The 20,130-nt window shown below is 71.9% G+C and overlaps 5 protein-coding genes across 10 annotated transcripts; 4 read left to right on the top strand and 1 right to left on the bottom strand.

Annotated features, from left to right (window-relative positions):
- The first annotated feature begins 1,272 nt into the window (after nt 1–1,272).
- ARF3 (ARF GTPase 3) lies at nt 1,273–4,469 on the top strand. 3 transcript variants are annotated; one of them, XM_075525556.1, is made up of 5 exons: nt 1,274–1,393; nt 2,358–2,547; nt 2,661–2,771; nt 2,895–3,019; nt 3,522–4,469. In XM_075525556.1, exons 2-5 carry the CDS (start codon nt 2,400–2,402, stop codon nt 3,681–3,683), a joined length of 546 nt encoding a protein of 181 aa, XP_075381671.1. In that variant the 5' UTR covers nt 1,274–1,393; nt 2,358–2,399; the 3' UTR covers nt 3,684–4,469. The 3 variants fall into 3 exon arrangements, with proteins under 3 accessions (XP_075381669.1, XP_075381671.1, XP_075381670.1); XM_075525554.1 differs by having other exon boundaries at nt 1,273–1,393; nt 2,661–3,019; XM_075525555.1 differs by having other exon boundaries at nt 1,318–1,393; nt 2,336–2,547; nt 2,661–3,019.
- A 1,686-nt stretch (nt 4,470–6,155) lies between these two features.
- On the top strand, nt 6,156–8,292 carry FKBP11 (FKBP prolyl isomerase 11). Its single transcript, XM_075525609.1, has 6 exons — nt 6,156–6,313; nt 6,708–6,773; nt 7,536–7,623; nt 7,763–7,796; nt 7,912–7,982; nt 8,063–8,292. Exons 1-6 carry the CDS (start codon nt 6,197–6,199, stop codon nt 8,278–8,280), a joined length of 594 nt encoding a protein of 197 aa, XP_075381724.1. The 5' UTR covers nt 6,156–6,196; the 3' UTR covers nt 8,281–8,292.
- Nucleotides 8,293–8,540: 248 nt separating this feature from the next.
- On the bottom strand, nt 8,541–11,166 carry DRC2 (dynein regulatory complex subunit 2). 2 transcript variants are annotated; one of them, XM_075525384.1, is made up of 9 exons: nt 11,120–11,166; nt 10,691–10,830; nt 10,429–10,596; nt 10,192–10,361; nt 9,926–10,064; nt 9,627–9,824; nt 9,326–9,544; nt 9,083–9,235; nt 8,541–8,951 (listed from the first exon to the last, which is right to left on the bottom strand). In XM_075525384.1, exons 2-9 carry the CDS (start codon nt 10,823–10,825, stop codon nt 8,625–8,627), a joined length of 1,509 nt encoding a protein of 502 aa, XP_075381499.1. In that variant the 5' UTR covers nt 10,826–10,830; nt 11,120–11,166; the 3' UTR covers nt 8,541–8,624. The 2 variants fall into 2 exon arrangements, with proteins under 2 accessions (XP_075381499.1, XP_075381500.1); XM_075525385.1 differs by having other exon boundaries at nt 10,438–10,596.
- A 214-nt stretch (nt 11,167–11,380) lies between these two features.
- RND1 (Rho family GTPase 1) lies at nt 11,381–13,979 on the top strand. 2 transcript variants are annotated; one of them, XM_075525661.1, is made up of 5 exons: nt 11,381–11,512; nt 11,616–11,703; nt 12,935–13,044; nt 13,152–13,286; nt 13,374–13,979. In XM_075525661.1, exons 1-5 carry the CDS (start codon nt 11,420–11,422, stop codon nt 13,617–13,619), a joined length of 672 nt encoding a protein of 223 aa, XP_075381776.1. In that variant the 5' UTR covers nt 11,381–11,419; the 3' UTR covers nt 13,620–13,979. The 2 variants fall into 2 exon arrangements, with proteins under 2 accessions (XP_075381776.1, XP_075381775.1); XM_075525660.1 differs by having other exon boundaries at nt 11,381–11,539.
- A 668-nt stretch (nt 13,980–14,647) lies between these two features.
- On the top strand, nt 14,648–19,992 carry DDX23 (DEAD-box helicase 23). Of its 2 annotated transcripts, none has more exons than XM_075525656.1 (17): nt 14,648–14,742; nt 15,157–15,374; nt 15,510–15,608; nt 15,760–15,856; nt 15,964–16,029; nt 16,190–16,328; nt 16,451–16,581; nt 16,664–16,776; nt 16,867–17,010; nt 17,204–17,429; nt 17,591–17,736; nt 17,829–18,006; nt 18,098–18,340; nt 18,508–18,659; nt 18,826–18,934; nt 19,086–19,260; nt 19,366–19,992. In XM_075525656.1, exons 2-17 carry the CDS (start codon nt 15,157–15,159, stop codon nt 19,587–19,589), a joined length of 2,460 nt encoding a protein of 819 aa, XP_075381771.1. In that variant the 5' UTR covers nt 14,648–14,742; the 3' UTR covers nt 19,590–19,992. The 2 variants fall into 2 exon arrangements, with proteins under 2 accessions (XP_075381771.1, XP_075381770.1); XM_075525655.1 differs by having other exon boundaries at nt 16,448–16,581.
- The last annotated feature ends 138 nt before the right edge of the window (nt 19,993–20,130 follow it).

The following is a 20,130-nucleotide window of genomic DNA, read 5'->3' as shown; positions in this document are numbered from 1 at the left end:
GCCAGGCGGGCCGGGGGGGGGCTGAGCTGAGCTGAGCCCCCCCCCCACGTTGTGGCGGGGCCCGGGGTGGGTAATCCCCCCGCGGCCGTTTCCCCGGACCAGTCATGCGGGGCCGGATTAGCCCCGCTCGCCCGTCACGGCCCGGGGCCGCCGCTCACGATTTCAATTCAAGGACGGACAAAGCCCGGGCCGGCGGCGGCGGGGGGGGGGGGGGGGGGGCGGGTGTCGCACCGGGGACCCCCCCCCAACCCTCTCCCCCGGCCCGGGAGGGGCCCGGGGCCGCCCCGGGGTCTGCTCCAGGACGGCGGCTCCCGCCCCGGTTGCCGGCCGGGCCAGGCCGTGTCCGCGCCCTCGGGCCGCCGCCCCGTCGGGGCTCCCGGGGCTGAGGTCAGCGGCCGCGGGGAGGCCCCGGGGCGCGGCCGGGAGGGCCCTGCCCGGGGCCGTGCCACCAGCGGCGGGGCCCAAACACGGCACCCCCACCCTCCCCCCCCGCTCCATCCCGGGACCCTCCCGGGGGTCCCGGCTCCTGGAGCCCCCCCCGCTCCCCCCCCATCCCCTCTGCTGCCCCGGCGCAGCCCGACGGCGGCCCCGGAGGGGCGATGCTCGGGTCCCCCCCGGCCCCGGGGTGTCGGTGGCCGGTGCTGCCGGTGCCCCCGGGGCGGCCGCCCTTACCTGCCCGGGGCGGGGGGGGACCGCGTCCCGTCCCGTCTCGTCCCGTCCCATCCCGCCGCACCGAGCAGGGACGGACGGACGGACGGACAGCGGGACAGCTGGGCGGATCGAGGGACGAGGCGGGGGGAACGGGGATGCTCCGCGCCCGCTGCCAGTCCCTGCCTGGCCCGTGAGCACCGGGCCGGCCTCGGTACCGCCGGTACCGCACCCGGCCGGGGCGGGGGGGCTCCAGCCTGGCCCGGGGCAGGGCCGGGGCCCCTGTGCGGGGGGAGCATCCCTGGGACCCCCGTGCGGTTATTGGGGTCCCCGCCCCCCCGTGAAGCACGGGGCACCCCCCCTCCCCGTGCCCCCTCTCCCCGGTCGGGGCTCTGCCCCCCGGTGCTCATGCCGGGGGGGGGGGGGGGGGCACCGGGACCCCCCCGCCCCATCACGCCCCCCCTCCCCATCACGCCCCCCCTCCCCATCACGCCCCCCCTCCCCCCCGCACTGCTGCAGCCGCTGCCATGGAAACGGCTCGCGGCTCTCGCGAGCTCGGCGCCCCCCCCTCCCCGCGCGCGCCCCCGGGCCCGGTGCGGGGCGGGGGGGGGCGGGGGGGCGGGAAGCGGGGGGGCACCGGGCGCTCTCGCGAGATCGGCGCGATCGGGCCTCCGCTTCCGGCGGCGGGAGCGGTGCAGAGTCAGCTGCGGGCGGGGGGCGCCACCGGCACCGGCACCGGCACCAGGTGCGGGGGGGTCCGCACCGGAGGGGGGGGGCGGTCCGGGGCGCCGTGCATCGGGGGGTGCGCTGCACCGGGGGGGGGGGCACCGCACCGGCGGGGTGGAGGGGGGGGCTGCAGCGCGTTTGGGGGTGCACGGTGCATTGGGGGTGCGGAGCACCGGGGAGGCGGGGGAGGGGGGGCATCGCACCGAGGAGGGGGTGATGCGGTGCAGCGGGAGGGGCGCGGGGTACGGGGGGGGCGGGAGCGCCCGTGGGGCGGTGCGGCGTGCGGGGGCGGGGGGCGATGCGGCGGGGGGGGGCGGTGCAGCGCGGGGGGGGGGGGTGGCGGCGGTTTGGGGGTGCGCTGCAATCCGGGGGGGGGGACACGATGCGTTGGAGGGGCGCAGTGCGAGCGGGGGGGTGTGCTGCAGTCCGGGGGGGAGGGCAGTGAATTCGGGGGGCGTCGCACCGAGGGGCTGCGGGGGGGGCCCGGGGGCGGGCGGCAGCCCACGGCCGGGAGGGGAGCGCTGCGGTGCGGGGGGGGGCGCGGGGGGCCCCCCCGCCGGGGAGGCTGCAGGGCCGGGGGGGCCGGGCACGGGCTGGGGGGGTGCGGGGGGGTGTCGGAGCGGGGCTGGGGGCTGTGCTCCCCCCGAGGAGGGCTGGGATCCGTGCCTCAGTTTCCCCCAGTGCAGAGCCCTGGCCTGTCCCCTTGTAGGGTGCAGCGCGAGGGGGGGGCCCCACATCCCCAGCACGGGGCCCCCCCCCATTGAGCTGCATAGAGGGGCAGCCTCCGTGGAGTGCGTGGCCCCATCCCTGGACCCCCACCCGGGGTCCCCCGGGCCCTGCATCCCCCCCCCCAGGTCCTGGGGGTCCCCGATCCCCGCGGCCTCCCCGAACATGGGGGATCCCTGGAGCTCCACAGCCCCCCCCCCCCCCCCCGAGTTCTCAGGGCCACTCCCCACCCCAGCGCCTGCCCCGTGCCCCCGCAGGATCCGGCCTCGCCTGCGGACGGAGCCAGCGCCGCCGTCACCATGGGCAACATCTTCGGGAACCTGCTGAAGAGCCTGATCGGGAAGAAGGAGATGCGGATCCTGATGGTGGGGCTGGACGCCGCCGGGAAGACCACCATCCTCTACAAGCTGAAGCTGGGGGAGATCGTCACCACCATCCCCACCATAGGTGTGCAGGGTGGGGGGCGGGCACCGAACGGGGACCCCTCCCCATCAGGGCTCCTTGGGAGGGGGCGTGCGGCCCCGCGTGCCTCAGTTTCCCTCCGCTGTCGCTCCCCGCAGGGTTCAACGTGGAAACGGTGGAGTACAAGAACATCAGCTTCACCGTGTGGGACGTGGGTGGGCAGGACAAGATCCGGCCCCTCTGGCGGCATTACTTCCAAAACACCCAGGGTAGGTCCTCCCCCCCCCCGCCCCTGGGGACGCGGGGAGGGGAAGGGGCTCGCCGGGGAGCGGGGCAGCGGCGAGGCCGGCCGGATCCTGCGCTCCCAGCAGCGTCTGCTCGCTGCCTTCCAGGGCTGATCTTCGTGGTGGACAGCAACGACCGGGAGCGGGTGAACGAGGCGCGGGAGGAGCTCATGCGGATGCTGGCGGAGGACGAGCTGCGGGACGCCGTCCTCCTCGTCTTCGCCAACAAGCAGGTGGGTCTGGGGTCCCGTGGCGGGACCGGGACCACCCCCGGGGCTTCGGAGCTGCTGAGTGGGTGCCTGCGGCAGGAGCACGCCCATCCCCGGGGTGTCGCGGCTGGTATCTAGCAACCCCCGCGGCAGGACCGTCCCCGTGCCTGTGGCCTTAGGGCTGGTATTTACCGGTCCCTCTGGCTGGACCATGCCCATCCCCGTGGTATTGGGGCTGGGATCTTAACAGCCCCCGTCGTAGAGCTGCGCCCATCCCTGTGGCATCAGGGCTGGTGTTTAACACTCCCTCTGGCTGGACCGTGCCCGTCCCCGTGGCATCGGGGCTGGTGTCTCACATCCCCGTGGCAGGCCCGCGTTCCTCCCCGCGGCATCGGGGCTGGTGCCACCCCCCGCGGCGGGATAGCACCCATCCCTGTGGCATCGCGGCTGCTGTCAGCGCCCTGCAGCGGCATGGCGCCCATCCCCGCGGCATCGGGGCCGGCGCCTGACCCCGTCTCTGCCCTAGGACCTGCCCAACGCCATGAACGCGGCGGAGATCACGGACAAGCTGGGGCTGCACTCCCTGCGCCACCGTAACTGGTACATCCAGGCCACCTGTGCCACCAGCGGGGACGGGCTCTACGAGGGCCTCGACTGGCTCGCCAACCAGCTCAAGAACAAGAAGTGAGCGGGCGGCCGCCAGCCCCGGCCCCCCCCACGCCCCCGGCCCCCCCCCGGGGCCGTGCCAGGCCCCCCCCGGCCGCCCCCTCCCCGCCCCGGTTGGGTTTTGCTTTCTTCTGGCACCGGTTGCTGTGGGGTTTTTCGCCTTTTTTGGGGTCTCCTCGGTTCCCCTCGGATCTCGTGTGTGCGTGCGTGGAAATATAGCTATATATAAGGTATCGGGGGGGCGGGGGCAGAGCCCTGGGGAGCGGGACGGGGGCTGGGGGCCACCTCGGCGCTGCCCTGCCTGGGGGGGCCGTGCCGGGGCACCCCATCCCCGTGCATGTCCCCGCACCCCTCGCCTTCCTCTGGACCAAACGGGGGGGCAGCGGGGCCGCGGGGGGCATTTGGGACCATACACACCTCCCCCCCCCCCCCCGCCCCCAGCACCCCCTCCAGGCCCCCCGTGCCCCCCAGGGGTCCCACACGTCCCCGGCCCCCCCATGTCACTTCGAGGCAGGTCTCCTCCCCGCAGCACGACCCCGACGGGGGGGAGGCACGGGGCTGCCGGGACCCCCATGGTCCCCCCGGCCATGTTCCCCCCCTCCCCCCCCCCCCGCCCCGGCCGCCTGCACCCCCAACCCCATGCCAGCATAGTGATTGTATGTCCCTGCCCCTCACGGACGGACGGACGGACGGCCCTGTACTGTACCCCCCCCCCCTCGGCACCGTATTTATACCCCCGGTCTGTGCTTGGTGTGACGTGTCGCTGCGGCTCTGCCCCGTCCGGGGACGTGTGTACTCGCCCCCCCCCCCCCCCACGCCTGAGACGGTGGGTGACCCCCAGCCCCCCCTTGGATATTAAACATGTTTTATGTAGCGCTGCCCCACGGCTCTTCTTCCGCAGCCCCCCCGGCGCGGGGGTCCCGTGGAGGGGGACGGTGATGGACAGCCCCGGGCTGGTTTTAATTAGAAAGAGCTTAGCGGGGCGAGGGGGGCTGGCGGGGGGGCGAGGGGGGCCCCCCCTTCCCAGGCTCATCTTTAGGGGAATATTGGATAAAATGGTAAATCCCATTAGCGCTAATCCCAGCCGGGGCGTGGGGACGGTGCCAGCGCCGGGACGGGCGTGAGTGGGGCTCAGCCCCCCCGGTGTCACCCCCCCATGGCCCAGGGGACCGTCTCAGTCCCGTTTGGGGCCAGCGCTTCTGTCCCCAGCCCCATGTCCCCTCTGGGTTGGTGGCTGGGGGGCTGTTGGCCCCCCGTGCCAGTGACACCGAGCTAGGGTGCGGTGCTGGCTGCCCAGACGCCTGGATTCCTCCTGTGCGGGGGGACCGGAACGGGGGTGACCGGGGTTCCCCGGTGGGCTGGGAGCCACGGAGCCGGCACCGGCGCATTCCCACCGGCCGGGCCGGCGGCTTTGTCTGGCGGGGGCCAGCGCGGCGCTGACCCGGCGGCCCTAATCCCATTAACGCCCCGGCCCCCAGCCGCCAGCCCGGCTTCCCCACCTCTCGGCAACCGGGGCTGGTATGTGGGTGCGCCGGTGGGGCCGGCGTGCCGATGCCGTCGTCCGGGAGCTGCACCGGGGCCTGCGCCGGCACCACCGCCAAGGGGGCCACCACCACCGTCAACAGGGCCATCGCCACCGGCACGGGGCGAGGGAGCCGGGCTGCTCCGCCGTGTGCCAGCGTGACCCCCCCTGAGCCGGGGCTGCTCCCCGTGTTCCCCGGCCCTGGGCTCTGTCTCCTGCCCCGCGGGCCGGAGTCCCCCCAGGCACGGGGACACGGGGGCTTTGGGGCAGGTTCGGCTCTGCACAGGGCCCCAGCGGCTCCTCGCTGGCGAGGGGCTCGGCTTCCCTTGTCCCACACGGCCGGGGGGGCTGGAAGGGGTGCTGGGGTGCCAGGAGAAGGGATGCTTTGCACGCACTGAGTGCCGGGGAAGGATGCTGGAGCCGGGTGGGTGCCGAGGAGGGGTTCTGGACCTGGGTGGGTGCCGAGGAGGGGTTCTGGACCCGGGTGGGTGCCAAGAAGGGGTCCTGGACCCGGGTGGGTGCCAAGAAGGGGTCCTGGACCCGGGTGGGTGCCAGTTTCTCCAGGCTTTGCCTGCTGGTACCGAGTCCCGACAGCGCCGGGACAGCGGGTGCTGCACCCAGCCGGTGCCCTGGGACGAGCCCCCCCCGCCCGGGGTGGGCAGGGGCGGCCGGCTCGGCCCGGGAGCGCCGGGACAGTCCCCGGGCAGGGACGGACGCTCGGTGCCAGCCCGGGGCTGGGTGGCACCGGGGCGCGGGCGGACGCGTGTCCCCGGGCACCGAGGGGACGCACCGAGGGACACCCCCCGCACACACACACACACCCCCCCCGGCCCCGCCGGGGCTCGGGGCAGCTCCGGTCGCCCCGAGGACGCGTTGCCGGTCCCGTTGCAGTGTCCCAGGGCCGGCGGGGGCGGGGCCGGGGGGCGGGGCCCGGGGAGAGCCCGGGGGCCGGGCCGGGCGGGGGGGGGGGCGGTCCCGGTGCCGCCGCCGCCGCCGCCGCCGCCAGCCCGGCCATGCCGCCCCCCGCCGCGCTGCTGCTGCTGGCGCTGCTGCTGCCGCCGCCGCCGCCCGCCCGCGCCGCCGAGAGCGAAACCGAAACCGGCGCCCGGGGGCTGCGGCTGGAGACGCTCGTGAGCCCCGGGAGGGAGCGGGCGGGGAGGAGCGGGGACCCCCGGCGGCCCCCTTGGACCGGGAGCTGAGACCGGGGAGAGGGAACCGGCGGGGATGGGGGCACCGGCGAGATGCTGTTGCCCCGGGGGCGCGGGGTGGGGGGGGCACCGGGGAGCCCGGCCTGGGCGGGCGGGGGGAGCCGCGGGGCAGCGGGGGGACGGGAGGGGGGGTGGGGGGGCACCACGAGGACCGGGCTACGGAGGGGGAGCGCGGGGCACCGGGAGGACGGGAGGGTCCGGAGGGGGAGTCCGACTCACGGAGCGCTCGGGGGACCCGTGGGCACGGGGGGGTGCGTGGACCCCGAGGCGGGGGGGCCTCGTCCCGGCCCCCCGTGACCCCCCCCCCCCGTTGCAGGTCGCGCCCCCCGAGGGTTGCACGGAGCTGTCGGCGCCGGGGGACACGGTGCACATCCACTACACGGTGCGGGGCGGGCGGCGGGAGGAACACGTCAGCACTGCGCTCCACCGGGCGGGGCGGGCGGGGGCGGCCCCGGCACCGGCGGGGGGGGGCCCTGGGCCGGCACCGCGGCGGCTCCGGGGTGGGCATGGGGGTGGCACTGGGGTGGTACCGGGGTGGGCGTGGGGATGGCACCAGGGTGGCACTGGGACAGGGGTAGGGACAGCGCTGGAGTGGGCATGGGGACGGCATTGGGACAGGGATGGTGGCAGTCCCGGGATGGGCCCTGGGTGGCAACTGGACTGGCGTAGGGGTGGCACTAGGACTGGCATGGTGACAGCCCCCGGGTGGCACCTGGGCTGGCATAGGGGTGGCACTGGGACAGGCATGGTGACAGCTCCCGGGATGGGCCCTGGGTGGCACCTGGGCTGGCATGGGGGTGGCCCCGAGATGGGCCCTGGGTGGCACCTGGACTAGCATGGGGGTGGCACTGGGACTGGCATGGGTGTGGCCCCAGTATGGGCATAGGTTGGCAGCAGGACCAGCACCAGGACCAGCACGAGGATGGCCCTGGCACTGGGAGCAGGGTGGGGACGTCCCCAGGGTGGCACTGGGGGTGGCACTGGGGGTGGCACTGGGATCAGCGCAGGGATGGCCCTGGAGGGACACCGGGACCAGCACTGGGACCAGAGCGGCAGCGGGACGACGCCGGGACCCGCGTGGGATCGGCCCCGGGGCAGAACCGCCTCTGCGTCCCCAGGGGTGACTGTGACCATGTCCCCGCAGGGCAGCCTGGAAGATGGCCGCATCATCGACACCTCGCTGAGCCGGGACCCGCTCCAGGTGGAGCTGGGCAAGCGCCAAGTCATCCCCGGTGAGCGAAGGGCCAGGGCGAGGGGCCGGGGGGGCTTCGCCGGGACCCAGCTGGGCCGAGCGGGCTGCGGGATGTCCCCGGCCGGCCCCGCTCACCCCTCTGTCCCCCTCTGTCCCCCTCTGTCCCCCTCTCCTTGCAGGCCTGGAGCAGAGTCTGCTGGACATGTGTGTGGGGTAAGCCGGGCGGCGGGGCTGGGGGCGGGCAGCGTTCCCCCCACCATCTCCGCCACGGTTTGGTGTGGGTCCGGCCCCACGGGGCACCGGCACCGACGGTCTCTCGCCGCGGCAGGGAGAAGCGCAGAGCCATCATCCCCCCTCACCTGGCCTACGGCAAGCGCGGCTCCCCTCCCACCATCCCAGGTGAGCGCAGCCCTCGGGGTCCCCGTGGGGTCCCCGCCGGTCCCCCACGGTCCCCGCTCAGGCTCTGGCCCCCTCCCCAGGTGACGCGGTGCTGCGGTTCGAGGTGGAGCTGGTCGCTTTGTCCCGAGCCAGTTACTGGCAGAAGATGGTGAACGAGGTGCTGCCGCTGCTGTGCCTGGGGCTGGTGCCGGCGCTGCTGGGGCTCATCGGGTACCACCTCTACCGCAAGGCCAGCAGTCCCAAGCTCTCCAAGAAGAAGCTGAAGGAGGAGAAGAGGAACAAAGCCAAAAAGAAATAAAGCCTTCCTCTCGGCATCTGCGGCTGCTCCGTGTCTGCTCTGTCCGGCTCCGGGGGCGGTGGGGGGGACAGAGCAGCGGGAAGGGGCTGTGCACCCCCCCTGAGCTCCTTGCCCGCTCCGGCAGCGGGGATTTGGTGCAGCCGAGGAGCTGACGCGTCAGACCTGAGCGGGAGGTGACAGACCCCGTCCGTCCGTCCTGATGAAGCTCAGTGTGACCAGAAATAAGACCCCGGAGCACGTTTTTGGGCGCAGTTGAGCTCTTTTATGGCACCTCTGGGCAGTCACGGTCTCTCTGCAGTGTCCCCGAGCGCCAAGGCTGGGTGCCCCAATCCACAGGGCGATACTCAGCCGGTGCCGGCGGAGCTGGGGATGGGATCTGGGTGGGTGTCCCCTCCCAAGAGGCTGTTGGGGTGTGCAGCACCCTGATAACCTTGTGCACGGGGCAAGTCCCTGGGGACGCAGCTCTTGTGCTCGATGGCGAGGAGCGGGTTGGGCTCATCGAGCACCTCCTGGCTGACGGAGATCCCCGCCAGGTACTGCCTGAGCAGCTCCCGCAGGCGCCGGTTCCGCTGGCTCAGGGCCGCCCGCTCCCGCTCCAGCGCCTGCTCCTCCAGCTTCGCCTTGTTGAACCGCTGCCAGAAGCGCTCCAGCCCCACGTAGTCCTGCATGGCCTGGGAGAGAGGCAGGGAGGAGGACAGGGGGTCCCTAAACTGCCCGCGCACCAGCCCGGCCGTCCCCGAGGCCGGATCCTGACCCTTGCTGCTCCGCGGCAGCGTCTGGGACCCCGGTGCTGCCTCCTCACCCGGGCCAGGGGCTCTGCGGGCGTCTCCTCAAGGACTTGCCGGGCGTCTCGCTGCTCCTCCTCCGCCAGCGAGGAAGGGTAGAAGGGCAGCACCTTCTCTTCCTCCGTCTCCAGCCTGCGGCACATCTCGGCCAGCCGCAGGACGCGCTGGGCCTGGGGGGGGGTTATACGAGTGAGGGCAGGGCGGGAGGGGACGGTGGCACCCCCCCGGCGCTCCCGCTGCCCGTGGGCTGCCGGCGTCACCTTCTCCACCACCCGCGCCAGCGCCTTCAGGGCAGCACCGCTCTGCACGGTGAGCCTGGTCAGGCTGCCGTGGGCCTTAGCCCTGGCCTGGTTCATCCCGCTCTTGAGCTCCTGGAGCTGCCCGAGGACCCTTTCCTTCTCCTCCCGTGCGCACCGGTTCTGCTCCTCGCTCTCCCGGAGGTGAGCCGCGATCCGGCCCTTGGTGGCCGTGACCAAGTCCTGGGGACAGCCGAAACGTGAGCAGCAGGATGGGGTGGGGGACGTCTCCGCTCCCACGTCCACCCCTGCGACCTGCGGCAACCTGGAGCTTTTGCAGCTTCTTTGCCTGCGTCTCTATCTCCCTGGAGCTCTTCTCGTCCTTCTGCTTCAGTGCCTCAAAAGCGATCTTCTGGTGCTCGGTAGCCTCCGTGTAGCTCTGCATGGCCCGCTGGAACTGCTCCCAGAGCACCTCCGCCTTCCCGCCCAGCTGCATGCGGCTGTACTGCTTCTCCTGCAGGCTCTGGGGACGGACACGGGTGTGGGTGACCCAGCACCTCCCAAACCTCGCCGTGTGCTCTGCTCACAAGCCCTAAAAGGCTCCTCGCCGGTTCCTCACCGTACCTTGCTCTTGATGTCATCCCGGGCACTCTGGAAATTCAACGTGGCCTCATGGTCATTCCTGGCGTAATTCTCCTCCGCGGCCAGCGCCACGTCCCGCAGGTAGCAGCTTTCTCGCTCGTGCTGCTCAAGGATGGTCCTCCTGCGGAGAACGCGGGGGAGCTGCTGACAGAGGGAAGCCACGGCGGTCCCGACCAGGCGGTGAGAGGGCTCAGCACCAGGGCAGGACAGCCAGCGGGTGCCACTGCTGTCCCTCTCCCCCTCCGTACCTCTCAGTCTCAAACTCGGTCTTCAGGGCCTCCAGCTGGGTGCTGTACCCCTCCTCCAGGCACGTCAGGCGCTCGCGTTGGAGCTGCAGCAGGCGGTCGACGTTGTGCAGGTGGCTGCGCAGGGCCTGGGCGTGCTGCTCCTCCGCCTCCTCCAGGTCTGTGGCCAGGGACTGCGGAGGTTGGGGGGGTCACAGGTGGGCCCCGGTGCCGCCGCCGCCCCGCCAGCCCCTCGCTCGCCTCGATGACGCTGTCCTTGCAGTCCATCACCCGCGCGAAGGTCTGGCTGAGGATCTCGATGTCCCGGCGCAGCTCCTCGTCCTTGGTCTCCCGCAGCACCGCCCGCCACTGCGTGCTGAGCTTGCGGAGGTTCAGGCCGCTGCTGCGCTCCTCCTTGGCCAGCTTGTCCTGCGCGGGGGCCGTGAGCGGCGGGGAGGGGGTCAGGGGCTGGGCGGCATGTGCGGAAACACGCTGCCGGCCCCCCCCCCGGCCCCCCACGCACCTTCAGGAACCGGGTGAGCATCTCCCCCTTCGTCTTGGCCGCCTCCTCCTCGGCCAGCGCCTGGCTCTGCAGCAGCAGGAGCCCGTCCTCCGCCGCCATGGGGGCTGCCGCCCGCGGGCGACGCTTGGCCGGCATGGTGGCTGGGCCCGGGCACACGGCGTAAGAGGTGTGGGGGGCCGCGGCCCCTCCAGGGCCCCCCCCAGGCCCCGTTCCCCCCTGCCCACCCCTATCGCCTCCTCCTGGGGTCCCCCCAGGCCCCCTCCACTTCGGGGTACCCCCCGGGCTCCATCGCCCCCGCACCCCTCCGGTCCGCCCCCGCCCCTCGGCGCCCCCTCCCGCACCACGGGGGTCCCGCCCCCCCTATCCCGGTACCGGTCGCGTCCCTCCCCCGCCCCGCCAAAACCCCCGGCCCAGCGGCCGGCGTCCCACCGGTCTCCTAGCAACCGCCACTTCCGGTTTGGGGGCGGGAGCACGGCCCCACTTCCGTCCTCAGCCAGACAGGCGCCCCCTGGCCTGGAGGAGCGGCCTCGCATCCGAGAGGGCGGGCCCCGGCAGTCCCCCGCCTCTTCGCCATTGGCCGGCGCGCCGGCAGCCGCCGCGGCGATTGGCGGGCGGGCGCCGCCGTGGGCGGGGCTCGGCGTTGGCGGGGTATATAGGGGCGCTGCGGCGGCGGGGCGCAGGGCCGGCGGGCGGGCGGGCGGCGGAGCGGCTGCGCTCTGCGCCGCTGCCATGCGGGAGCGGAGGCCGGTACCGGCCGCCCCGGCCCGCTGCAAGCTGGTGCTGGTGGGCGACGTGCAGTGCGGCAAGACGGCCATGCTGCAGGTGCTGGCTAAGGACTGCTACCCTGAGGTGAGCCGGCACCGGGGACCGAGCACCGGGGACCGGCAGCGGGGACCGGCCGCTGACGCTCTCGGTGCCGTTGCAGACGTACGTGCCCACCGTGTTTGAGAACTACACGGCGTGTCTGGCCAGCGAGGAGCAGCGGGTGGAGCTGAGCCTCTGGGACACCTCCGGTACCGGGGGGGGGGGAGAAGGTGCATGCACGGGGGTGGGGGAGGCCCCTCCGGTACCGGGGGGTGCAGCGGGGCGGGGGCAGCCCTGGCCCCGGTGGGGGGTGATGGGGGCATTTGCTGGGGGAAGGTGGTTTGGGGTGTCGGGGGGGTGGCTGCACTGGGGGTGCCAGGCCTGCGGTTTGGGGGGGGCCCTGCGGGGGGGCTGCAGTCGGGAGAGCCCTGCAGTGGGGTGTCTGGGGTCCCTGCGGGGGGGGGTGGCTTGGTGGCCACAGTGGGGGCACCTGGTGAGGGCTGCCCCCCTGGGGGGGGGGGTCCGGGGGTGCCCGATCCTTGGGGCTGGGGGGGCACAGAGGGGCCTGGCTGCCAGGGAGTCCCCAGGGACTGGCCCTGCGGGAAGGTGCTGGGGGGGGAGGGGGACACACAGGGCCGACCCCGTTCCTGGAGGGGTCCCCCACACTGATGTGAGCCCCCCCAGGTAGGGTGTGGGGTGCTGGGGCCCCTGTGCCCTCCCTGCGGGGCTGCCTGCGAATGGGGGGGGTAATGGGGCATCCTGGTGTTGCCCCTCCCTGGGCACCCCTGAAAAGCTGGGGGGGAAGGGTGGGGGGGCCGGGGCAGCCATGCCCTGGTGCTGCAGTGTCCCCCCCGTCGGAGGGGGGGGTCCCCGCCACCCGCGGTCCCCGCGTTGCTATGGCGATGCGCTGGCGCAGCCTCTTTGCTATTCCGCGCACGGAACGTCTGGGCTGCAAAACCCCTCTGAGGCCCTTCGGGGTCGGGGGTGGCAATGGGGGGGCACCCCGGCCACCCCCACACCCGGAGGGGCACCCCATTGCCCCTGCACCCCCATGTACCGCCTCCCCCTGCAGTCCCCAGTGCGGTGCTGGCGGCCCCGGTTCCCTGGGGACACCGTGGGGGTGGCAGCCCCCCCCGCCCCATCCCGGCTGCCCCCCAACACCCCTGCCTGCTGGCAGGGCTCCCCAACATGGAGGGGGGGGCAGCTGTTATATAAACACCGCGGGATCCATTTCCTGCTGCTTCGTTAGGGGCGATGGTGATGTTAATGGGTTGCGGGGAGCAGAGGTGGCATTTTGGGGGACTCTAGAGCTGCGTGCTCCCCACCCCAGGCAGAAAGGGGGGGCTGTGCCCCTTCGTCCCTTCGCAAGCACTTCCCACCCGGGGGCCTGGGTCCCTTGGGGGGGGGGGTGCCGTGCAGTGACACCCCCTTTTCTCCCAGGCTCTCCCTACTATGATAACGTGCGTCCGCTCTGCTACAGCGACTCGGATGCCGTCCTGCTCTGCTTCGACATCAGCCGCCCCGAGACCCTGGACAGCGCGTCCAAGAAGGTGAGGGGCAGGGGGGGAAACCCCTCTTGGGGGGGGTGTGTGTGTGTGGGGGGGTGGTTTGGGGTCCCCCTCGCCCTGACGGCAGCTCCGTGCCCCCCGCCCCGTAGTGGAAGTCAGAGATCCTGGACTATTGCCCCAACACGCGGGTGCTGCTCATCGGCTGCAAGACGGACCTACGGACGGACCTGAGCACCCTGATGGAGCTCTCCCACCAGAAGCAGGCACCCATCTCCTATGAGCAGGTGTGTGTGTGTGGGGGGGGGGTTCCCTGTGGGGGGGAGGGGTGGGTTTGGGGTGCCGCGCCGGCCTCACGCGGGGTTGGGTTGCAGGGCTGCGCGGCCGCCAGACAGCTGGGAGCCGAGAGCTACCTGGAGTGCTCGGCCTTCACCTCGGAGAAGAGCGTACACAGCATCTTCCGGACCGTGTCCGGCATCTGCCTCAGCAAAGCCCCCCCGCAGCCCCCCAAAAGCCCCCCCCGCAGCCTCTCCAAGAGACTCCTGCACCTGCCCAGCCGCTCCGAGCTCATCTCTTCCGCCTTCAAGAAGGAAAAAGCAAAAAGCTGCTCCGTCATGTGAAGGGGGGACGTGAACGTCCCCTCCCTCAAAGCCCCCAGCCCCCCTGAGTCTCCAGGATGGGGTGGGGGGGGCTGGACAGGGCCGCAGAGCCCCCCACAAGGAGGAGGGGGTGCCTGCTGCCCTCCCATCATGCTGCTTCCCCCGCCAGCCCCCATCCTGGGGGGCAGCCCCCATGGAGCTGCCATGGGTGGGGGTCTGGGAGGGGGTGCCCAGGGAGGGTGTTCAACGGCTGCTCCCCAACCCTGGGGGGCGGGGGGGGGCCTCATCCATGGACTCATCCTGTTCCCCCTGTGCTGCCCCATCCCTCATCTGCTGCTTGGCCCCGGGGACCCCAGCGGGGAGGGGGCATGCTGGGGGACTATTTTATGGACTGTCTGGGGGGGAGGGAGGGGGGGAGTGTCTCTGTTCATGGTCAGTGTTATTAAAAAGCTTATTTATTATCGGAAATATAATACCCACCCATGTGCAGCGGGTGCTTGGTGCTGGTTTTTTTTTGGGGGGGGGGGAAATTCCTGTGTTGGGGGGTGGTGTTGGGGTTCGCCCGGGGGCAGGGTCCCTCCTGCATCACTTGTGCCAGCGGGGAAGGGTGGCGGTGCTGCTGACGTCTGCCTGTGCTGTCACCCGCGGGTGATGACGCAGAGGGCAAAGTCCGTGGGGTGGGGGTGTCCCCGTGCTGTTGGGTGCCTCCCTGGGCTGGGGGGAGCCCTGGGTACCCCGTAAGGGCCCCCCTGGGCCTCTCCTGCTGCCCCTGGCTCTGCCCGGACCCCCCCCAAGTTGGGATTAGGGGGTGTCAGTGGGGCCGGGGGGGGGGGGGTGTGGGGCTCCCGCATGGCCCCGTGGGGTGCGCAGGGCCGTGGGGACATTGACACGGGGGGGGGGGGTGTCCCGCGCGGGGCCGGGGGGTTACTGCGGGGCTTTGGGGGTGCACGTGGTCAGGGGCGCTGCGCGGCGGAGGGATCCGCAGGGCGCGGAGGTGCTGCGACCGCGGCAGGCGCGGGGGCTGCCGGGAGTTGTAGTCCCGGCGCGGGGGGGGGCGGCCTCGCCTTCCCGGCGTGCCCCGCGGCGCCCGGCGGACATGGCGGCGGCGGGGCGGCGCTGAGGCCTGGGCCTGCGGGCGGAGGCGGTGAGAGCGGGCCGGGGGGACTCGGCGGGCGCCTGCGGCAGCCGGGCTCTCCCGCAGGAAGGCCCCGGGGACCCCCGGGGGGGCTGGAGGACCCCGCCGCCGCGTCACTGGGCTGCACCCCAGCACCGGGCACCCAGGGCAGGGCCTGGATCCCGGGTCCCCCGGCCCTCCCGGGTCTCCGCAGCTACCCCAGGCCCCCCCCGCGTCCCCCTGCGCTCCCTCCCCGCCTACCCCAGCCTTCCCTGCTCCCTCCCCGGGTCCCCCATCCCTCCCCGCTCCCTCCTCGCGTACCCCAGCCCTCTCCGCTCCCTCCCCGGGTCCCCCGCGCCCCTCCCGGGTCCCCCAGCCATCCCCACTCTCTCCCCGGGATCCCCCGCCCCGGTCCCCCGCTCCGTCTGACCCTCTCCCCCGCAGATGGCCGGAGAACTGGCAGACAAGAAGGACCGGGACGCATCCCCTGCCAAGGAGGAGAGGAAACGTTCCCGCTCCCCAGACAGGGACCGGGATCGGGACCGGGAGCGGGAGCGGGACCGCAAGGGTTCCCCCTCCAAGGACAGAAAGCGGCACCGGTCCCGGGACAGGAGACGAGGCAGCCGGTCGCGGTCCCGCTCCCGGTCCAAGTCGCCAGAGAGGTGAGGGGTGTTACAGGGGGCTCCCCAGGTTTTTAGGGAAGGGCTCTCCCGCTCTCTTGTGTCCGTAACGGCCCCACGAAGGCGCGGATGCGGCTGGTTGGGCTGGGGCCGTGCTGTGACCGTCCCGCTCCACAGGGATCGCCGGCACAAAGAGCGTGACCGGGACCGAGGCAAGAAGGACCGGGAGCGGGAGAAGGATGGGCACCGGCGGGACAAGGACAGGAAGCGGTCGAGGTGAGCCCGCTCTCTTTTCGGGGTGTCCCTGGTCTCCTGTGAGCACCCCAGTGCTGTTACTTGTAGGAAGCGTTGTCCTGGGGGAGAGCGGGATTGCGGGGACGGGGTGACCCTCAATTGGTGCCTGATTCCTCTTTGTTTTGCCGGGAAGCTTGTCCCCGAGCAGGGGCAAGGACTCAAAGTCCCGGAAGGAGCGAGACTCACGGAAAGCAGAGGAGGAGGAGGAGAATGCCCTGAAGAAGGAGAAGGTGAGGAGGGGGCTTGGCCGGGGATGGCTCCCGGGGCGGGGGGATCACTGTGGTGAGGCAAAGGGTCCCGGTCGGGGGCTGCTAACGGTCTGGCCCCACCTTCGCAGGCCCAGCCCCTGTCCTTGGAGGAGCTGCTGGCTAAGAAGAAGGCTGAAGAGGAGGCGGAAGCCAAGGTAGGAGCAGAAGCCTTCTCCCTGTGTCGGGGCTCTCCCGTACCGTGCCTGTGGTACAGGATGGATGTTGGGGGGGGCGGGGGGTCCTGTCGTGGGGCAGCCCCAGCGGTGGGGGGGTCACTGCCAGGCCCGGTGTGAGCTTTCCCCTCTCCTGTCCCAGCCCAAGTTCCTGTCCAAGGCGGAGCGGGAGGCCGAGGCCTTGCGGCGGCGGCAGCAGGAGGTGGAGGAGCGGCAGCGGCTGCTGGAGGAGGAGAGGAAGAAGAGGAAGCAGTTCCAGGAAATGGGGAGGAAGATGCTGGGTAAGGTGGCGTCCCCGCCGCGGTCTGCCTGGCTGTGAGGGGCTGAGGCAGGACCCCCTGGAGCCCCCCCGGCCCGAGGGGCGGGTGCCTGGCTCTGAGACCCTTCCCCTGCTCCCCAGAAGACCCCCAGGAGCGTGAGCGCAGGGAGCGCCGCGAGCGCATGGAGCGGGAGACCAACGGCACGGAGGACGAGGAGGGCAGGCAGAAGATCCGGGAGGAGAAAGACAAGAGCAAAGAGCTCCACGCCATCAAGGTAGCGCTGGGGGCCGGGCTGGGGCGGTGGGGGGCCGGGGGGGGCCCGTGTTTCCTCCCCACCGATCCTCTCCTTCCCGCAGGAGCGTTACCTGGGAGGAGTGAAGAAGCGGAGACGCACGCGGCACCTGAACGACCGCAAGTTTGTCTTCGAGTGGGACGCGTCGGAAGACACGTCCATTGATTACAACCCCCTGTGAGTGGTGGGGTGTCCCTGGGGCTGGGGGTGCTCCTGGGAGTGGGGGGCAGCCCCAGCCCTGCCCCTGACGCTCCCGCCCCGCTCCAGGTACAAGGAGCGGCACCAAGTGCAGCTGCTGGGCCGGGGCTTCATCGCAGGCATCGACCTGAAGCAGCAGAAACGGGAACAGTCGCGCTTCTACGGGGACCTGATGGAGAAGAGGCGGACGCTGGAGGAGAAGGAGCAGGAGGAGTGAGCGCACGTGGGGGGGAGCTGGGAGGGTGCCCAGGGGTGTTTGGGGTGCCGGCTACCTCTGCTTGGCCGGGGTGCAGAGCTGGGGGGTGGCTCTGGGCTGCAGCATGTCCTTCGGGTGGGCGGCAGGACGATTCCAGCCTCCCCAGAGGCACAGGGTGAGCCCTGTCCCCCTCCTCACCCCCCCACCCAGGGCCCGGCTGCGGAAGCTGCGGAAGAAGGAGGCCAAGCAGCGCTGGGACGACCGGCACTGGTCCCAGAAGAAGCTGGACGAGATGACGGACAGGGACTGGCGCATCTTCCGCGAGGACTACAGCATCACCACCAAGGGGGGCAAGATCCCCAACCCCATCCGCTCCTGGAAGGACTCCTCCCTGCCCCCCCACATCCTGGAGGTCATCGACAAGTGCGGCTACAAGGTGGGCACGGGGAGGGGGGGCTGCTGCAGCCGACCCTGATGGCCCTCGGGGGAGCTGGGTGGAGGGGAGAAAGGGGGGCAACCTCTTGGCTCTTGGGGTCAGGTCTTTGCGGGGGCGAGGAGGGGAAGTTCTGCTCCCAAACCTGCCTCTCCCCTCGCCAGGAGCCCACCCCCATCCAGCGCCAGGCCATCCCCATCGGCCTGCAGAACCGCGACATCATCGGCGTGGCCGAGACCGGCAGCGGCAAAACCGCGGCTTTCCTCATCCCGCTGCTGGTGTGGATCACCACCCTGCCCAAGATCGATCGGTAGGTGGGACGGGGCAGGGTGACGCTGGGGGCGGGGGGGACACGCACGCGTGGCACCGTGGGTGACGCGGCCGTACCCTGCCACGCCGCAGGATTGAGGAGTCGGACCAGGGTCCCTACGCCATCATCCTGGCCCCCACCCGAGAGCTGGCCCAGCAGATTGAGGAGGAAACCATCAAGTTTGGGAAGCCTCTGGGCATCCGCACGGTGGCCGTGATCGGAGGCATCTCCCGCGAGGACCAAGGCTTCCGCCTTCGCATGGGCTGCGAGGTGAGCCTTAGCCCCTGGGGAGGGCGGGGGGGGGACCCGGGGGGAGCGGTTTAGCCCGAGGCTGCGGACACCAACCCTCCTGGTCCCCCAGATCGTCATCGCCACGCCAGGGCGTCTCATCGACGTGCTGGAGAACCGGTACCTGGTGTTGAGCCGCTGCACCTACGTGGTGCTGGACGAGGCGGATCGCATGATCGACATGGGCTTCGAGCCTGACGTACAGAAGATCCTGGAGCACATGCCCGTCACCAACCAAAAACCCGACACCGACGAGGCCGAGGACCCTGAGAAGATGTTGGCCAACTTTGAGTCGGGGAAGCACAAGTACCGACAGGTGGGTGCAGGCAGGAGGCCTGGGGCTTTGTTTTGGGTGCTCCCGCAGGGCTGAGCACTGTCCCCGGGGTGGAGAGGGGACAACCTGGGGCTTCAGAGAACGGGCCAAGGGAGCGCAGCCGCGTTCCTGCCCCACGGGGGACGTTGCTGACAGACCTCCTCTCGCAGACCGTCATGTTCACGGCCACCATGCCGCCAGCGGTGGAGCGCCTGGCCCGCAGCTACCTCCGTCGTCCGGCCGTGGTCTACATCGGCTCCGCCGGCAAACCTCACGAGCGGGTGGAGCAGAAGGTCTTCCTCATGTCGGAGTCAGAGAAGAGGTGCAGAGGGGGCCGCTGGGGTGGGGTGGCGGGGGGAGGACAGGTCCTGGGGGTGGTCTGGGGCATTTGAGGGTGAGGGAGCTTTGGGAGGGGGACGCTGGAGAGCGGAGGGGCTCCTGTGGGGCACCTCAGCCTCTCCTTGCCCAACTGTCCTCCTCCCCAACAGGAAGAAGCTGTTAGCCATCCTGGAGCAGGGCTTCGACCCGCCCATCATCATCTTCGTCAACCAGAAGAAGGGCTGCGACGTGCTGGCGAAGTCCCTGGAGAAGATGGGGGTGAGTCTGGGCTGGGCTGGAGCCCCTCGACTTTGGCTGTGGCGGGTGGGGATCGTCCTGAGCCCCTGCACCCCTGTCCCCGCGTGGGGACCCTGCGGCACGGCTCCGGGCACCGCTGGCCCCCGCCTAACCCCCCCCCCCCATCCTGCAGTACAACGCCTGCACCCTGCACGGCGGCAAAGGCCAGGAGCAGCGGGAGTTTGCCCTCTCCAACCTGAAGGCCGGGGCCAAGGACATCCTGGTGGCCACGGACGTGGCCGGACGCGGTATCGACATCCACGACGTCTCCATGGTCGTCAACTACGACATGGCCAAGAACATCGAGGGTGAGTGGGGGGTCGGCCCGGGGGGGCTGCGGGGTGCGGCAGGGGCTGCCTGGCCCCGGCGCCGCCTGCACCGAGGCCCTGCCTGACCCCACCGCCCCCCTGCAGATTACATCCACCGCATCGGACGGACGGGCCGAGCGGGGAAGAGCGGCGTAGCCATCACCTTCCTCACCAAGGAGGACTCCACCGTCTTCTACGACCTGAAGCAGGCCATCCTGGAGAGCCCGGTGTCCTCTTGCCCGCCCGAGCTGGCCAACCACCCCGACGCCCAGCACAAGCCTGGCACCATCCTCACCAAGAAGCGGCGGGAGGAAACCATCTTTGCCTGAGTCCCCGGGGCCGGTGTCCCCCTCTCGGTCACCCCTTCGGGGACGATGGGACCAGCGGGGCCGGGCGCTGCCAGGACTGTTCTGGCTGCTCTTTTCCCAGATCCCCAAACCCCCGTGGAGCCGGGACTGCCGACGGCAGAGACTGGGGCCGGGACTGTCCCAAAACGTCCCCCCTCTTCTCCCGGTCCCCCTCCCCACCTTCCCCGCGGACCGGTGGAGCTGCCGGAGGCTGTTTGGGGGCAGGTTCCTCCCTGCCCGCCTGCTGCCGGGACCGGGGCAGGGCTGGTGCTGGGCTTCACGTGCTGATTTTTAGGCAGGGCTGTCCCAGGAGCTGTGTTCGTTTCATCCCTTTTTTAGCCGAAACTCCAGGCTGCAGGAATAAACCCGCAGCTGCGTTGCCGGACGTCGCCTCCTCCTGCTCTCCCTTCCTGCGGCGCCGGCAGCCCCTGGGTGCCGTCTCCCCGCACCCTCCAGCGCTCCCAGAGGTGCCGGGGAGCCAGCAGTGCCCCTAAGGGGAGAGCATTTGGGTGCTCAGCACCCA

The sequence above is a fragment of the Mycteria americana genome, chromosome 26, assembly GCF_035582795.1.
Source record: "Mycteria americana isolate JAX WOST 10 ecotype Jacksonville Zoo and Gardens chromosome 26, USCA_MyAme_1.0, whole genome shotgun sequence".
In the NCBI taxonomy this organism is placed as follows: domain Eukaryota; kingdom Metazoa; phylum Chordata; class Aves; order Ciconiiformes; family Ciconiidae; genus Mycteria; species Mycteria americana.
The sequence above is the reverse complement of the archived record's forward strand: the minus strand, read 5'-3'. Positions and strand labels throughout refer to the sequence as shown.

Coding starts and splice junctions, on each gene's coding strand:
- DDX23 (XM_075525655.1), top strand. CDS start 15,157: ATGGCCGGAGAACTGGCAGACAAGAAGGACCGGGACGCATCCCCTGCC. Junction 16,329..16,447: donor AATGGGGAGGAAGATGCTGG/GTAAGGTGGCGT, acceptor CCTGCTCCCCAG/AAGACCCCCAGGAGCGTGAG. Junction 18,935..19,085: donor AGTCCCTGGAGAAGATGGGG/GTGAGTCTGGGC, acceptor CCCATCCTGCAG/TACAACGCCTGCACCCTGCA.
- ARF3 (XM_075525554.1), top strand. CDS start 2,400: ATGGGCAACATCTTCGGGAACCTGCTGAAGAGCCTGATCGGGAAGAAG. Junction 2,548..2,660: donor CACCACCATCCCCACCATAG/GTGTGCAGGGTG, acceptor CGCTCCCCGCAG/GGTTCAACGTGGAAACGGTG. Junction 3,020..3,521: donor TCGTCTTCGCCAACAAGCAG/GTGGGTCTGGGG, acceptor TCTCTGCCCTAG/GACCTGCCCAACGCCATGAA.
- FKBP11 (XM_075525609.1), top strand. CDS start 6,197: ATGCCGCCCCCCGCCGCGCTGCTGCTGCTGGCGCTGCTGCTGCCGCCG. Junction 7,624..7,762: donor CAAGCGCCAAGTCATCCCCG/GTGAGCGAAGGG, acceptor CTCTCCTTGCAG/GCCTGGAGCAGAGTCTGCTG. Junction 7,983..8,062: donor CTCCCCTCCCACCATCCCAG/GTGAGCGCAGCC, acceptor CCCCCTCCCCAG/GTGACGCGGTGCTGCGGTTC.
- DRC2 (XM_075525384.1), bottom strand. CDS start 10,825: ATGCCGGCCAAGCGTCGCCCGCGGGCGGCAGCCCCCATGGCGGCGGAG. Junction 9,825..9,925: donor GGGATGACATCAAGAGCAAG/GTACGGTGAGGA, acceptor GTCCGTCCCCAG/AGCCTGCAGGAGAAGCAGTA. Junction 9,236..9,325: donor TGGCGCGGGTGGTGGAGAAG/GTGACGCCGGCA, acceptor ACCCCCCCCCAG/GCCCAGCGCGTCCTGCGGCT.
- RND1 (XM_075525660.1), top strand. CDS start 11,420: ATGCGGGAGCGGAGGCCGGTACCGGCCGCCCCGGCCCGCTGCAAGCTG. Junction 11,540..11,615: donor CTAAGGACTGCTACCCTGAG/GTGAGCCGGCAC, acceptor GTGCCGTTGCAG/ACGTACGTGCCCACCGTGTT. Junction 11,704..12,934: donor GAGCCTCTGGGACACCTCCG/GTACCGGGGGGG, acceptor CTTTTCTCCCAG/GCTCTCCCTACTATGATAAC.